The following is a 16,917-nucleotide window of genomic DNA, read 5'->3' as shown; positions in this document are numbered from 1 at the left end:
ATTGCTATGTTCTAAATCCGAAACTGCAAGAGCTATGGGTGGAGTATGGAAGTGGAAAATATCTGCGGTATCTCCGCATCCACGTTTTGCACCGTTAAGTTCCACAAGGTGTTCCAGATCTTCTGCCTTTTCCCATGCCTATACATGAGCACATGGTGTCTAGTTTTGCCAGCATTGGTAAAATTAGGTACTGCATGGAAAATGTGGATGGCAGTTAGAGATGGTAACAAAGTTTTTTTGTACAATACTAAAGTACCCCAGAGCATCAATGAAGACGATGAGCATTTCCTACTTATTCAGCGCTTCGTAGTCCTGACGTATCATTCATCAAGCTCAATGGAAACCGTAAATGAGGCTAAGAGAATTTTCTTCACCCAGCAAAACAGACCAGTTGATTGTATTCCACCATCGAGCAACGTTCTTCTGCATCACCTTAAGAGAGCGATATTGCAGTGTTTACTATGGACAAAATGTCTTCAGCAAAATTTTCAGCTCTTGGATCCATATCAATGGAGATGGAAAAAAATCGGTGAAGAGTTTAAACCTGTTTGGTATGCACACCCCGAAATAACAATGGAGAAATAACAGGAACTTATATCATGCAAGTGCAAAGAGATGTCTACACGCTGTCAATGCGTCAAATCAGGTCTGGATTGTACACTTCTTTGTAGTTGTGAGGGTCAGTGCAATACGTAAAACGTTCTTTCAAAAAAACTTTATTACTTTTTGTTATAACGTAGGTATTTTTTCTTTGTATTAAAACATGTAATTTTCATCTATTTCTCTTATATGTTTAAAATGTAAGCATTTTAGCAAAAATTTTTTATTATACGATAGCATTAATAATTAAGTTCTCGATCCATTTGGGGCAGTGACTTTGATTATTTCTGCATTTTAACCTTTCTTTCATTCAATATAAAAGTAAAATACTGACAAAAAGTGTTAAAAGATGAAGTACAAATTTAAATTTAATGAAACTGGAAAGGTTCTTTTATAATGCAGGCATAACAGTAAAAATTTTACCCCAATATCGCAGAATACAAGAAAGTCATTGTTTTCCTATCAATTTTCACGTTAATATTGTAATAATTATTAAACTATTTATCTTCTTTACTAATAATAAAGCTCAAAGTTTGTCTGGATATCTGTCGGGATATCTGTCCGGATGTCTCTCTGTGACGCGCATAGCACATAAACTGTTTGGCAAATTTTCACAAAATTCGGTACAAAATTAATTTGTAGCCTTGGGGTGTGCACCTCGAAGCGATATTTCGAAAATTCGATTTGTTTCTTTTTCTATTTCAATTTTAAGAACATTTCACCGAGTAAATTATCATAACGTGGACGACTAAATTACAAAATTATCAAAACGTGGAACCGTAACATGAAAAAAATGTTGAGAAGGCAAGGGCCAACCCTGGGCTGTCGTGCAACTGAGGAAGGAAGGAAGGAACCGTAAAATGGCCGAGCAAATTAACATAGCAATTTGGAGAAAAATTCATCATCCATTGTTTGTAAATACACAGGTGAATCAAATGACTTTTAATTTTTCTACTACGAGCAAAGCCGTGCGGGTACCAATAGTAGAAAATAAAACTAAGCACTGTTGAAGAGTTTTTTTAAATGGCTTTCAGATAATGTATTTGAATTTTACAAAATAATGACGTATTATGTACTTCTAAGCAGTTAAACTAACGTATTAACCGATACATGGTGGCCATTTTGATAACGTCACCACAGGGGAGTCTTGACCTCCAATCAATTGCCTCCCGGTGTTTTTTTGCTCTCTTATATGAACATAAGTGCTGTACCAAATTTCATACTAGTATCCGGAAGTGAAATGTTTTTGCACAAACTCCACCGACTAATTCTGGGGCGGTTTTACCAAAGTTTGCCATGCCATGAGCTCTTTCCACATTTGTCAATAGGTACTCAAAAATAAGTTTTAATCAAATTTGGTTGTTTAATGGCAGGGTTTGCGATTTTTTTTAAATTAATAAAAGTCAGATTTTTTTTAAATCGTTCAAATTTTGTAGACATTAATTACTTTATATTTTCAACATAATATATTTCATATACTGGATGAATCCATTCAGCTTATCTTAAAATAAGCTCTCTAAATATTCAATAACTTTTTTAAAGATTTTAAAATACCTTATATTTATTAGATAAGATATAATTTTGTTGCATGCTTTGCTTAAAAATAAGGATTCCATGTGCATGTACATATTTAATGTAAATTGACGTTGAACAATTACTTTTCTTGACTATATTAGTCACGGTGTATAAGAAAAACTTCAAATTTTTATTTTGTTCCGTACTGTAATTTTGGATTAAAAGCAATATTACAAGAGTCAAAAAATCTGTTACACATAAAAAGAGGGGTCAATATAGTTTTGCCAGTTAAAGTTAAGATCGTATAATGCAGTGTAGTTAAATTTAGAGCAACACATTCTAAAAATGCAAAATTTATTTATAAAAACAAAATCAACTGATTTTAACCAATGATTTCGTTTAAAAAATCACTTGATTTAAGTCATGATTTCTAATTAAGCTGATTTAAATCAACAAACCTTGCTTCATGGCCCCTTCATCATCTTCAAGTATATGGATGTTTCCTGAATCATGAGGATTTTCCCATGGTACAACAGAATGTGTTAGGGCCGTATACAAGGGGGGGCAGGGGGTTCGCCCCCACCCCCGTCCAAAAGTTCTGTTTGACATTTAAATCTTAGTTTATATTTAAAATTTTCCAAAAAATATTGTTCCAAAATCCAAACCTATTTCACCTTTTATAATTAACAACTGAATGCATGTACCTATGTATGTATGTATGTCCAAGTTACTTCTCCCGAACGCGGGTGAACTGACCATCGAACCAGGCATCAATGGATTCATAACCTTCCCGTCTTTAAGTTTGGCTATTTAACATAAATCTCCAGTAAAAATTAGCTGTGAGATATCAATTAAAAAGTATTAATTATGGCACTTAGACTTCTAAATAAAGTTCTTAGGGTCTGGTGGGGTAAAGTGGTCATAAAATTGTAGGTTTTCGTGTGTGTATAAGTATAAAGACGTGTGTGAGTTTTAATGTATATTAGCGTGCGTATGTGTAGGACATGGACGCCACCGACCAGGAGCAGCGGCTACCGGATAGGAGTCGCGCCTGCAGAGGATGGTGGGGTTGAAAAAGGAACCAAACATCAAGAACGGTCAAGTGAAAACAATTAGCAATCGTGATTGCTCAAAAAAAAAAAAATTCATAAATATTAATTTGAATTTTGACATTTTGAATTCAAATTATGTTTTTCGCAATCACGAGTGTGTGTATGTAGGCGTATGTGTTTGTGTGTGGGGGTATGTGTGTTTGTGTGTAGTTGGTATGTGTGTTTGTGTGCAGGGGGTATGTGTATGTGAGTGTAGGCATATGTATTTGTGTCTGTGTGCAGGCATGAATGTGTGGATAGTTGTGTGTATGTTTTTGTATGCGATTATGTGTAGGTGTCTGTATGTATGCGTGTGTGTATGTGTTTGTGTATGTGTGTAGGTATATGTGTGTAAGTGTTTGTGTGTATATGTGCAAGCGTGTGTAGTTGTGTATGTATGCGCGTGTGTGTAGGACATGGATGCAACCTGGAGACGGCCTTCGCTATAGGAGCAGCATCGGGAGGAGCCGGTCGACGGTGATGGTGCGGAGGGTGGCGGTGGGAAAATAAAATGATAGGACATCAAAACAGTTAAGTGAGAACAATAAGCAATCGTGATCGCTCAATAAGTATAAATATATATATGCAACTTATTTATACAGCTGATTGTAATCTAGTTACATAGAACTTGAATACTTCGTTGAAAATTTCAATTTGTACGGATGAGTTTTTTTTTTCCTCACTAAAGTAATAGTAACTAAATTTTTTGACATTTATGCATGTGTGCGAATGAAAGTATTCAAAATACAGTGCAGTCATTGACTTAAGTGCATAAATGATAATTTTTGACCTGAAATAAAATATATAAATATATTTGCGAGTCTTTTACAGCTATGTGAAGGTTTTCTTCTCTTGACTATGGTGCCATTTCATGGCATTTTCTAAACTAAATTACCACCAAAATACTAATTGATTAGATTGCACTCATTTAGCTTTACATACTTTTGGACAGTTTAAGACAATTTTAGAAGGTAAAAACCACCTGTCCTGTATTATAGAAGTTTCGGACAGTCCAAAACTCAACCCTGACACATGCATATAAATAACTGACATGTACATATTGCCAGAAGAATTCACACGCACTTTTGAATGCGACATAATACCTATTATGGCTCATTTTCAAGTTTAAAATACTTTCAAATTTGATTTATCAATAAATGTGCTCTGGATTTCATCACTTAAAGAGATTGGACAACTAACAATATTTATTTCAGATCAACATGCATAAGAAGCCTTGCGTCTCAAAGAAATGTGTCACCTAAATGGTACTGACATTAATCTTGCAACACATTATTATAGTTGCATAATTATTTTGAACTTTGAAATCAAGCAAAATATTTTCATCCAGGGTTTTTTTTCTGCAGTAAAGCACCATATTTTATGTTATTACATATATATTCTCACATGTGTGTCTCATGCATTCTTAACAAGACAAAACTATAATGATTTTTAAAATTCCCACATACCTTGACAGATTGGAATCTTACGAAAATTAGTCAGTGAAACAAGCATTTATTTACTCACAAAACTTTCATAAATCACAACTTCATATTTAAAAACTGTTTTGTAATGGTCGCATAGCTATACAGAACGCAAATTGCACATCATGACTAACTACAACATATGTACATGCTTAATTCTATGGATGCTTTTTTTTTACATACGTAGGAATCGCAACATAAAAAGCGTTAACCGATTCAAACATAAGAGAAACAAGAAATATAAATCTAAGAGTTGTGAAAAATAATCTCAAGGAAAAATTTCCCAAAATACTTACAGTGGCTCCCAAAAGTGTTCGTACACTTTGAAATTTTTCAGTAAAACCAAAATAACTCGAAACTCAATTTGAATATTAAGTCCAATATTTTTTCACATCATTCCTATGTCATTCTAAATACAACCCATTGGTTTTTTCAAAATATTGACTTAGCTACTTTTTAAAATGGGTCAGAAAACGAAGAAACAGAGAAATTACACGCCACAAAAGTCATCGTACACTCGAATATTTTCGAATATATTCATGATTAAAATTTTCATATGCCGTTTCATTTATATTTTTGCATTGTGTTGACCCTTACAAGTCATTTGGCTTTAATTTTTTGTTTATTTATTCCTTAATATTGTGCTTAATACTGTACAATGGCTGGAATTCGTAAAAAAACCGCAAAAACCATTCAAAATTTAAATTTTTTCCCCACAGCAGTGGTAAATTGGTTTGAAATGTCTCTAAATTATTTAATTTATTTGTTTGCATAGTAAAGTGCTTGATAAAATGCTTTAAAGAAAGGAATCGGACCAAAAACAAGGTAAGAAAAGGGCAACCGGCGAAGTTGACAAAACGTGATCGGAGATTTAAAGCTAAAAAAATTATGAAAAATACACATTTGTGTACTGTAAAAGTTTCTATAGAGTTAAATGAAGCATTTTACATTTAATTTTCACCTAAATTGTTCGCCAAGATCTTTGATTAGCAGGATTAAATGGGACCTCTTTCCGCAGAAATTTTCTTGGTCGTGCGAAAAACAGAAAGCTTACGCTTTTCGTCGCAAAATCAATGATAAATAAGCTAAAAACGTTTAGAATCATGTCTTACTTACAGATAAAAATTAATTTAACATTTTTGGTTAAATTGTTGTATAACTGTAAGTAGAAGAAAAAATTAGGAACTTAATCTTAAGAACTTCTTTGGATCAGTTAATCAGGACGGTGGAGGTGTTCTAGTGTGAGGGTGCATATCAGCATCAGGACTTGGTAGGTTGTAATTTTTTGATGAAATAATGAATCATACTGTTCCTTTAAATATTTTAAAAACACATTTTGAACTCTTAGCCAAAAATTTGGTTATTGGAAATAACTTTGTTTTTTATCAAGATAACGATAAGAAGCATACGGCTTTCAACGTTTGCGTCTAGTGCCTCGAAAATTGTCCTAAAGTTTAGAAAATACTCCTTAAACTCCAGATTTTAACTTAATGTAACGTATTTAGAGATATCTGGAGGCTAGATTCCGAAAACATGGCTTTAAAACGAAAATAGAGCTAGAAACTAGAAACAGTAAGACTCGAAGTGTGGTTGAACACTTACTCAGAAATTACGCAAAAAAAAAAGAAAGAAAAAGAATGAAATTTATTCCCAGACGTTTAAAAGGTGTTATGAATACTGTACAATATTCTACTAATTAATAACTTAATCAAAAGTTAGATTATTCAATAATATATAGACATTTTACAAAGTGTACAAAGACTTTTGTGAGATAAAATTTCCGGCACTTTTTGGTTTTTGCTTTTTAAAAAATTAAGTTTCAATTTTTTAAAAAATTATTCCTGTAGTTTGGTTAAAAATTGATCATAGATCTTACAATTAAATACCTATTTCGAAATATTAATTCTAACCAATGGATTGGGGCTCATTTCGTTGAAAGTCGTAGGTGTACGAAGACTTTTGGGAGCCACTGTAAGTACTAATTGTATCCTACTATTTTGTATGTGTATGCATGGTTTCAAACAACCGCACAAAAGGGCAATAAAAATGCCTTAAAACATTGTTCAGCGGGGAGCCCTGATTTATGTTGTCGTTATTATTAACCATGTAATTACGATTTCCTGTTTAAACATTAAAATCGCGAAAAATATATTAACAAATGCACAATTCAATTCATTTCATTTATTGTACTCACGCTTTTCTCATAGTTCGTTTTTCAGACATTTTACACGTCCCACAGATTGGAGTTCACAGTTTTTTATATGTTGTATACATTGAAACCAAAATGAAATAAACTTCTGCAAACATTTAGATCATTCACCACTACAATCACACTTCCGCACAACCAGAAAAACCCTTGCTGATATCACGTCCAGCCATAGCAACTTCTTGCGTGCTTCTCCTTCTCCCTCCGTAGCAGACGATGCATTGCTTTCACAAAAAAAATTAGCCACGGGCGCTGTCGGAAACTTTTACCAGTGATGACAGCGTTCTGACGTACCCAGAGAAGATCGCGTCCGAATAAGATATCCATTTTAACCAAATTCTTTTAAATAATTTTAGCAAATAAAAAAAGGCAAGTTCCGTTATTTTTTTTACAGAAAACTTTTATTGTAGGAAGAATGTAATATACCACTCGTTGCCGAGTCAAAGTCGGAAAAAAGGGGAGGGAAGGGAGCCCTAGTTAGACTCGGTCTAGGTAGAGTCCCTACATGAAAACGTAGTTTTCAGAGTTGCGACAACAGCTACGCTCGGAAAACGCAACCGGTTACAGGGGGAAGATAGGGTTGCCGCCGAGCTGCAAGATTGGCTCCTTGTTCGCTTTCGAGTTTCGTTACAAAAAATAGTCACAAGCGGGAGCGGGAAGAGTGGCTGAAACGGGTTCTGAAGGATGTAAAAGCACGCGGATTCGAAAATGCATGCAGTCAATAAATGAAACGCTCGATTTTGATTCAAACATTAAAAAAAGACAAAATGGCCCTATGTTAGCAAAATTAAGAGCAGATTTTTTTTCTTAAACCTTATTCTCTTAATACGATCAATTTTAAATTAATCAAAAGATTCCGAGACAACGAAAATTATAATTTTAATTGATTCAAAATGAATGAAAGAATAAAGACTGATTAAGAAAATTAAAATAAATAAATAAGCAACAAATAATGAACATAAAAAATTGCTTGTTTTTGCTACATTAAATTAAGCTTTATAAAGATTTTTGAACATAGAAATATTTCTTGTATTGATATCAAAAGCATTACTTATTTTTTTTCTATAAAAGGAAAAATATACACTTTTCTGATTTAAATGGAACAAAGTTTAGCATTAGCTTAAAAATTCCGAAAGGAAATATATGCCTAGGATGCCCACCTACGGGGGGGGGGGGGCGGTGGGTGCTGTTAGGGGTGTGGCACCCATGTATATGCAAGGGAAAGTTTGAAAGAGTAATAAAAGAAATATGTAGAAGCTTAAAACAAGGTATCCTACCCAGGCCAGGATCTATACATTTTAGGCCTCCCTGCAACAAAATCTGTATAGCCCCTCCCCAGAGGCCATCAGTGTATATTTGTAACGTTAAATAAGTCTTAGTGCTAGGTTTTTTTTCAATTTTTTTCTTTAATTTCAGAGGCCGTTGGACCCCTTAAGACGTGGGGCACCCCACACTGCGGGGATCCTATCTCACCCCAACCCACTCCAAAAAAAAAAAAAAGAGATTAAGAACCTCTGAATATTTTAATGGTTTAGTGGGCACACCTAGTTAATAGATTAATTTGTATAAAGTTGAAAACTGAAATTATATTAATCAGAGGTCATTTTTATTTGAAACTAGATGCAGATAGAAATATTCAGAAATAAATTGGGAAGTTAAGGAGGGGGGGGGGTGTATTTTGACATATTTTTTCAACATTCTTATATGCATAAGAAACAGATGTCTCCATTATTTTATATTTATTTCTTGAAAGTACACTATCTATTATTCAAAATTTTCAACAATATTTTACTACCAAAACAATACTAGAATGAAAGGTAGTTAGATAGTAGACATTTTTTTAATGAAACAAAATTAAAACAATTCAGAGCACCAAAAAAGGACTTGCACTTATTTTGAATTTTATGACAAAGCAAAAACTAAAAATTGAAAACAATTTAGCATGAGGAAAACTCATTTATTTCATGCAAGTTTTCAGATCAATAGCATGATCTTATTGTTGTAATCTTGTTGTTGTTGTAAACAACATAGATCTCTGTTGTTCAATTTACTTTTTGGTGTTATTGTATCTATAAACTTTATTTAAAACACAAAATTTTCAGCATTTTCATTCAAAAAAGAAAACATTAGTTTAATTAAAAACTTCAGTCACTAATGGGCTAATCTTCAAAAAGTGCAACTTTGCTGTCACATGCCTTTTACAGTTAAAACAAAGGAATAATTTATTACTTTTTAATTTCAGCAAAAATATTTCCATTTAAATCTGCCGACAGTTTTCTTTTTTTTGTAATAATTTTCATTTCTTTTTTTTTTTTTTTTTTTTTGGTTCGCAGCATGTGAATTCTCACCTCCACGTGTTAGAATTTAATTGATTCAAAATAAATAAAGAGATAAAAAAAGGTAAGAAAATGAAAATAATTAAATGAACGAGAGATAATGCACATTAGAAATTGCTTGTTTTTGTTTCGGAAAGGCAAACGTTGTAAAGAGTTTTAAATCTAAAAATATTTCCTGTAACCATCTAAAATGCAATATCACTAATTAAAATGGTTTGCTATTTAAAAAAATGCTAATTAAAATTGCATGTTTAAGTTTACGCTGTACAATTTTCTGATTTAAATGTGATTAAGTTAAACATTAAATTAAAAATTTGAAAGAAAAATATGCAAAGGAAAATTTGAAAGCTCAATACTAGAAATAGGTAGATGGTCAAAACGAGGTAACAGCTCCCCCCCCCCCCCCCCAAAAAAAAGAAAGAAAGAATACCAAGAACCTCTAAATATTTTAGGGCAGTAGGCACTCTTGGTTAAAATATTAATTTGAATAAAGTTGAAAATTATTACTTTATATTACTATATATTGAGGAGTTGAGGGGGTGTAATTTGAAACATGACTTATTTTCAACTCATATGAATAAGAAACAAATGTATCTATTGTTATTTATTTATTTCTCTGCATCACATCATGCATCTGTTACTTACATTTTGAACAATATTTTCAAATCAAAACAATATTATAAAGAAAAGAAAGTAGACAGTTTCTTAATGAAACAAAGAAAAAAAATCATTCCCAGCACCAGTAGAGGACTTGTACTTATTTTCAATGTTTGTGGAAAAGCAATGTTTACATTTAATTTCGACAGAGATTTTAAATACAACTTAGCATGAAGAAAACTCATTCATTCCATACTAACAGTTCAGGTCATTACCACATAAAGATTACAACAAAAGTCTCTAATGTTCAATTTATTTTTGATGTGGTTACATCTGTAAACTTTATTACAAATATAGAATTTCTAACATTTTTACACACACACACACAAAAAAAAAAAAAAAAAGAGAGAGAAAACAGAGACATTTTTCTCAATGAGGCAATGAAAATCAAATTCAGGGTACCAAAACAGAATTTGTAGTTTTTATAGATTTTGGGGCAAACTATTATTGTCAATAACTGCTTAAGTAACAAAATAAGCAAAGATTAATCTTTGTGTTTTCTGAAATGCAACGTAACTTTAAAATATTCACATGTTCAAAATGTGGTTATTATTATCAAATTTTTAAAAATTCTTTACTCCAAAGTATCATTTACTAAAACTAATAACTATGGACGAAACACAAGTTTAATCAAAAATTTCAGTCGTTTATAAGCATAGAAAAATAAAGAAAATAAATTTTTTATAGGCTTTACTCCCATCTACTCAATTAGGGAGTTTCGATTAGACAGGGCAAAATATACTGATGCTTGTAATTTATTTTCTTTTATACTATTTGTGAAGTGAATGTTTGTGAAAAAAAAAAAAAAAACCCTTGATTGAAATAAATTGAATTTTTGTTCAGATTTTTTCATATAGATTGCAATTCCATTCATTACCCTGTATCATGGATGGATGAATATGACCTATATTCCAACATGCCGAAAAATGCTTCCAGAATTTAGTCAGAAACAGAGAAGGTGCATTGACAGTCGGAAGTGGACTAAGATAACAGTTGCTACCTATCCTTTCCAAAATTGGAGTTATTTGCAGTTATTCAAATCCTGCCCTGTAGTTTAAGTGGGGAGAAAAATCTCTTCTTGAGAGGGGGGGGGATTTCTGGATAACTACACAAAGAGAATAAGCATCAATGAACTGTTCATTTAATGCTGAAATAAACAAACCTAAATATATCTTTCATAATTTTATGTATACCTGAATTTTTTAGCCTTGCATTGAATACCGAAAAATTTATTAAAAATCTAAATTGAAAACAATATTTTTACATGACAAACAAGCATAAACCTTAACGCATTTGTTTTACAAAACAAATTCAAAACTCTAAATTTAGAGACTCAAAACAGAATTCCAGCTATTTCTCAATTTCTGTTGCAAAATTATTGTTTGTTTTACCTCTTTACATTTCAATATTATTATACAAATGAATGATAATAAATATGATAATAAGCGTGACAAATCAGAAATACAGCACTGTTTGTATGAAGAAGATCAAAATTTCATTTAATTACACTATTCAGCATTTAAACACAGAATTTTTGTTGGTTTGCATGTCATTGCTGAAAGTCCAAAGACCATTTTAGCAACAAATTTCCTGAAGTCATCAGCATAATAAGAAGCATAACAAACATGAATGGCATATTATGTATGGAAGTTCATTGTTTTTTTTAAACAACTTCATTTGTTTTGATAAAGCTGTCATGCTAAGAAAACTTGGAAAATGATTTCTGGACATCCTTGTAAACTAAATATTGGAGATCATTCTATTATACAATTCTTTAAGCGAACAGTACAATACTATCATGAGTTTTCTAGAACATCTGCATCAGGGCTATAGTTCAGCTAGTAGTTGAGCTTTCTTCAAGTTGCAGAATATCTGGAAGAAACTTAAAAAACATTAAGGGCAAATAAATTTAAAAGCAGAAGTAAAACTCTTCAAATGTGCTAAATCATCAATACGGCTGAACACAAATTGGCAGGAATGTTTTTTTAAACTAGTTCATAAAATTAGAACTGTAAAATAAATAAACACACTTTAATTGAAATAGAGCTGTATTTCAACTACTTTGCATTAAGTGTGTTGTAAAATTTAATTTAACAGGATGTGTTTTAAAAACACTTGAAAAAGTAAAACACATATTACAGGGGAATATTTTACATAATTCATCAGTCTCTTTTGACTAGCATAGATTGTTTTTCATTTAATTATGTATATAAAATTATGTACATATTTGTTACTGTGCATCATCTTTGCCTTTAAGAAGAGAAATCAGTTTATGATGACTAAAATAAGTAATGAATGTTCGTGATTCTAAATTTTTTAGGAAACGTGAGAAAACTTGCTTGTTTTTTCTGCACCTCACTTAGGAATATTCACAACAAAATTGTAGAGGGAGGTGGGGCACGTTGGACAAAGGGACATTACAAGTTCTAATTATTTGAATAAAATTAATATTTTTATTTTATTTTTTGATCAACAAATAGCTCCTATGGTCCTACAAATCCTATAATGAAATCACATGGTACAGTTATATTGAACAAATTTTATTCCAGAAAGTGTTATTTTAGCAGTCCTGAGTACTTTTCAGAAAACTATGAATTAATTTTTTTAATGGTTTTAGTCAAGATTGCGGGAAAAAAAAATTGAACTCCTGTCTTAAACTTTTACGTGAATGCCACTACCTCATCAAAGCGCTTACTTGTGATTGTGATTGAAAAAATGTGAGTGCATACTAAAGAAATTAATTATAAACTGTTTTTGTTTGTTTTTAATATATAAATTTAAGTGAAGTAAAAATATAGAGAATGCAATATACTGATGCTTGAATTTGAATTCTTTAAAATAAAGCCTAATTTTTTAGTAAATTCATTTATCTATACCTGATATTTCAGCTGGCCACATGAATCAGTTTTAGAGCATTTGAATTCCCCTTTATTTCAATGTTCTATTTCCTGAAAAAAGTATTGATTTTCTAAGGACTTCAACAAATTAAGATAAGCTCTGATAAATTGAATATTTATTTATTTATATATTTATTTTTATGAGTGGTTGAAATGAACTCGGATGCAATTGAATTACTTTTTGAGTGGGTGAGGCAAAATAATGAACATGTAATAAATGAATATAAATAATGAAAGAAAAATTACTTTTAAAGTTGATGCATTATAATAATAATATAAGAAAATAAATAACTCTGATTTAAGGAAGCAGTTACTAAACACTTTACTTTGCATTGGTTGAAAACATCAGATGAATATCAAAATATCCAATATACAGTCGACTCCCGCTACAAAGCGATCCGACTTACGCGAAATGACTATAACGCGATTTTTTCAACAGTAAAGAATTTTTGAGCTAGCGCGAATTCCTTGCCCGCAACATGAAAATTTTCGGAAAGGAACCGTGGTGAGTAAGTTCATTTCGTGAACGGACCTTCATCCCTTTAGAATCACAGATCAGAAGTACCCACACTGTACTAGTCTTTTATCGCTTATATAAATAACTACTTCTCATTTTCCATTATTTTTTTTTCATTCTAAATGCGAAATTTAACGCAATATGACGACACCTAGGAGTGCTGCTTTATCTAAAGTTGGTGAAAATAGAAAGAAAAGAGAACGTTTCTGACAATTAAAGAAAAGGTAAAGCTTCTTGAAAAGTTGAAGCTGAACCAAAAAATGCTTCGAAGGGTAGCACAACCATTAGGTATGACGGTATGAGTGAATCTTCCATACGTAAAATTAAAGGTCAAGAAAAGGAAATCCATAAAAGTTCACCGAGTAATAGTATCCAAGCAAAATGCAAAAATTATGAAACTGGAAGCTGTTTTTTATTGTAAATTAAAGAAACCAGGAAGAGGGTTAATGCCATAGATGGAAACTTTATAAAAGAACCAATGAAGCAACTGTATTTAAAAATGTATTAGAATAATTGCAGTATAAATCATCATTTTCACTTTTTTTAAGTTACAAATATCATTACTGAATCAACTGTACGGTACAACTATAGGGCATTTGTTCTCCTTACTACATGCCATACGTACAGTACTGGTTTATTTTATGTCTTTCTTTCCCATTGATCATTGTTTTTGTGCATCATGGCAGTATTTCATGTTGAATAAAACGGCTTTTTTTTAAATACAAATAAAAATTTAGTTCTTTATGTAAGAAACAGTAAGGTATGGTTAAGAAAAGGTTTTTAACTGTTTAAGGTTGTGTTTACACGTGTCTAAAATGATTGGTTATGTTTATAAAAGTTTTTACACATACCTTTTTCCACAACGCGAAATTTCGACTTACGCGAGGTGTCTTGGAACGAATCCCTCGCGTAAGTCGGGACTCGACTGTATATCAAAATATCGGATATTTTCGAAACCTGATCTTTACAGATAATCTCAAAACCCCACGATGAGTCTTTATTTTAAAATGCAATTATACACTAATTAAAATTTAACTCCACATTAATTGAGAAAGGATTATTTAAAAATCATTTTCCCACCAAATATCGAAATTTTTACGAACTTGATGTGGGGTGAGAGCTTCATGTACTTTATTTTTCTGCTGATCTAGAAGAGTAGAATTCTTCTAAAGTTTGATTCCAAGAAACAGGTTGTGTCATAATGACACACGATAGACGTGAAACATTTTAACTATTCATCAAACACTTTTGAACAGATTGTGTTTCTTATTCATATTTTTACATAAAATTATATACATGTGTCCACTGATAATGATCATCTTCTTCCTTCTTAAGAAGAGAAATGATCTGTTTACGACAAATGTACATATTGATCTCCGTGCTGCCTGAACGAAGTACATGCAACCATACAAAATGAGAAAGGAAGCGAGAAGAGTGTAATGTCTCACTTTTCTCCCATACCTGAAGGCAAGCAAGCCACTGCTTTCCTTCTAACCGACATTGCTTATCCCCACCACTTTTCGTCACACAAAAAGATTGGATCATAACTTCAAAGCCCTTGCATAAAAAGTTTCACTTAAAAAATCTTTGATTCAGCATTTTATCATAAAAGTATTGATATTTCAACATGCAAAACTTTAAATGTACCTAATTTCTGACAAACAAGAGCTGTGGCTGGGAGGACTTTTACAATCTCAAAAGCCCATGATAACGGTCCTGATCTCAAAGGTAATTCAACCCTTGTTAAAACTTAATTATGTATCAATCATGGCCATAATTATTTAAAAATCATTTTCTCAATAAAAATAGAAATTTTTACTAACCTGAAGCGGGGTGATAGCATGCACTTTATTCTTCAGGTGATAAAGAAAGAGTAGCATGTAAAGGAAATAACAAGGCAACCTAAAAATTAGTAACCCTAATTAGAGCATAATAAAAAGTACCAACACACTACTTGAAACGAACTTAGAACCTCTCAGTTTTCTGTTTATGATGGAACACACAGAGAGTGACATGCTTGTTGAATAAAAAAGAGTAAATTACCAAAGTAACCAAAACTGCCTACAATTCATTAAATTTTTAATAAAATAGTACATTTTAAATTGGCTCGCTCAACCTAAAAAATCGATAAAAACTGCTGTGTGTCAAGCAAGTGTTCTACTTCATATCCACCTCAAAAGCTTTTGCAAATTCATGTGGTGACATTAATTTCATAATTGAATTGACATTTTTTTTTACAATTTTTAACTAATAAATATTTGGCAGAAAATGATAACAAATCGTTTTTCCTTAAATCTAAATGTTTTTACAAGATACTGCCAGCAAGCATTGAAAGTTCTATAATTTATAAGCATTTTATTTCCTCTGCATCTCCTTTCAAAAAACAAAAATTTGACACTGTAAATACTTACGTTGCATAAAGAGAAGATTTAACTTGGAGTTTTATAGCTTGAAGGAATATCGAAAACGATACATAAGTCAATTTTTGTCAATGATCGGCAAAAATAAAAGCCCTAACATTAAAACATAAGTTAAAATGGGTTTTAATATCAAGTCACATTTATTTAAAAAAAAAAAATTCTGCAACATACAACATTTATAATACAAATCACATGTTAAGACATCCTCACGTACATCACAAGTGTGTGTTTTGTTTACTTCCACTCGTCGCCAAGCACGAAATTGATCGCGCCAAACCGAATACAGAGATCTATCGTTAAAAAAATTTAATTTACACAATTTAAACTTTTGCCTTGTCTTAAAGTGTTGTTTTTCAATAACGTTGTGATTGGAATAATCGATTTAACAGGAAAACTAACTATAAAAGACCCAAATAAAGTGTCAGAAGGGAATTTTAGCACACCGGAACACATGTTCTTGATATAATTACGCATTAGGTAAAGAAATAGGAATGGACTCACTCAAGTAAAGCTACATACGTATAATTTGAACATTATAGAACAGTAATATGAGCATTAAAATCTTGGACTCACCTTTAATTTTCCAGATTCTGGGTTTTTCCACAGCACTGTCATACGCTCCATGTTAATCCTACGGGAGAAGAAGAAACACTGCCTCAGGCGGTCTTCGACCAATAGGAAAATGATACCGCGTTGTCGCAACTCTGAAAACTACGTTTTCATATAGGGACTCTAGATCTAGGAAGATTGGGCGCCGAGTATTTTGGGCGTCGAGCATTTTGGGCGCCGGGACTTTGGGCGCCTAGCACTTTGGGCGCCGGGAATTTTGGACGCCGAGCATTTCGGGCGCCGGAACTTTGGGCGCTGAGCACTTTGGGCGCAGTGCTGCTCTTTGCGCAGCGCAATGCTGCTTATGCTCTGCGCGAGTGCGTTCGACGAGCACGACCGAGAGCTACCGGTTAGTTAATCACGTGACAACGAATGATCACGTGCTCCAATCAACCAATCAACTGCTTAGAATAATAACCGCTGCAGTAACCGGTTGATCATAGAACGACGCGGTTAGTAACTGGTTACTTACCGGTCGACAGGTGAGGTTCGTCGAACGCAACCCGCAAGGCCGCTGCTTGCAACCTGTGTTTGAAAACAAAGTTCATTATAATAGTCGCGATTGTCATTATCATAAAGTTCTGTATT

At 32.3% G+C, this 16,917-nt stretch overlaps 1 protein-coding gene and 1 long non-coding RNA gene across 2 annotated transcripts in view; both read right to left on the bottom strand.

Moving 5' to 3' along the window:
* The window catches only part of LOC129233764 (ras-related protein Rab-24-like), an 88,415-nt gene extending 81,317 nt beyond the window's left edge, over positions 1-7,098 (bottom strand). Inside the window, exon 1 of the mRNA XM_054867746.1 lies at positions 6,882-7,098. Within this exon, the coding sequence (XP_054723721.1) occupies positions 6,882-6,910 (29 nt within the window). The 5' untranslated portion in view covers positions 6,911-7,098. The remainder of the gene's footprint in view (positions 1-6,881) is intronic.
* A 3,108-nt stretch (positions 7,099-10,206) lies between these two features.
* Positions 10,207-16,333, bottom strand: LOC129223405 (uncharacterized). The gene is made up of 3 exons (XR_008580632.1): positions 16,294-16,333; positions 15,124-15,202; positions 10,207-11,768 (listed from the first exon to the last, which is right to left on the bottom strand). It is a non-coding gene; the product is annotated as an uncharacterized LOC129223405 (long non-coding RNA).
* Between the last annotated feature and the right edge of the window lie 584 nt (positions 16,334-16,917).

The sequence above is a fragment of the Uloborus diversus genome, chromosome 1 (assembly GCF_026930045.1).
Source record: "Uloborus diversus isolate 005 chromosome 1, Udiv.v.3.1, whole genome shotgun sequence".
Lineage (NCBI taxonomy): Eukaryota > Metazoa > Arthropoda > Arachnida > Araneae > Uloboridae > Uloborus > Uloborus diversus.
Note: the sequence above shows the minus strand (reverse complement) of the source record. Positions and strands in the feature narration are given on the sequence as shown.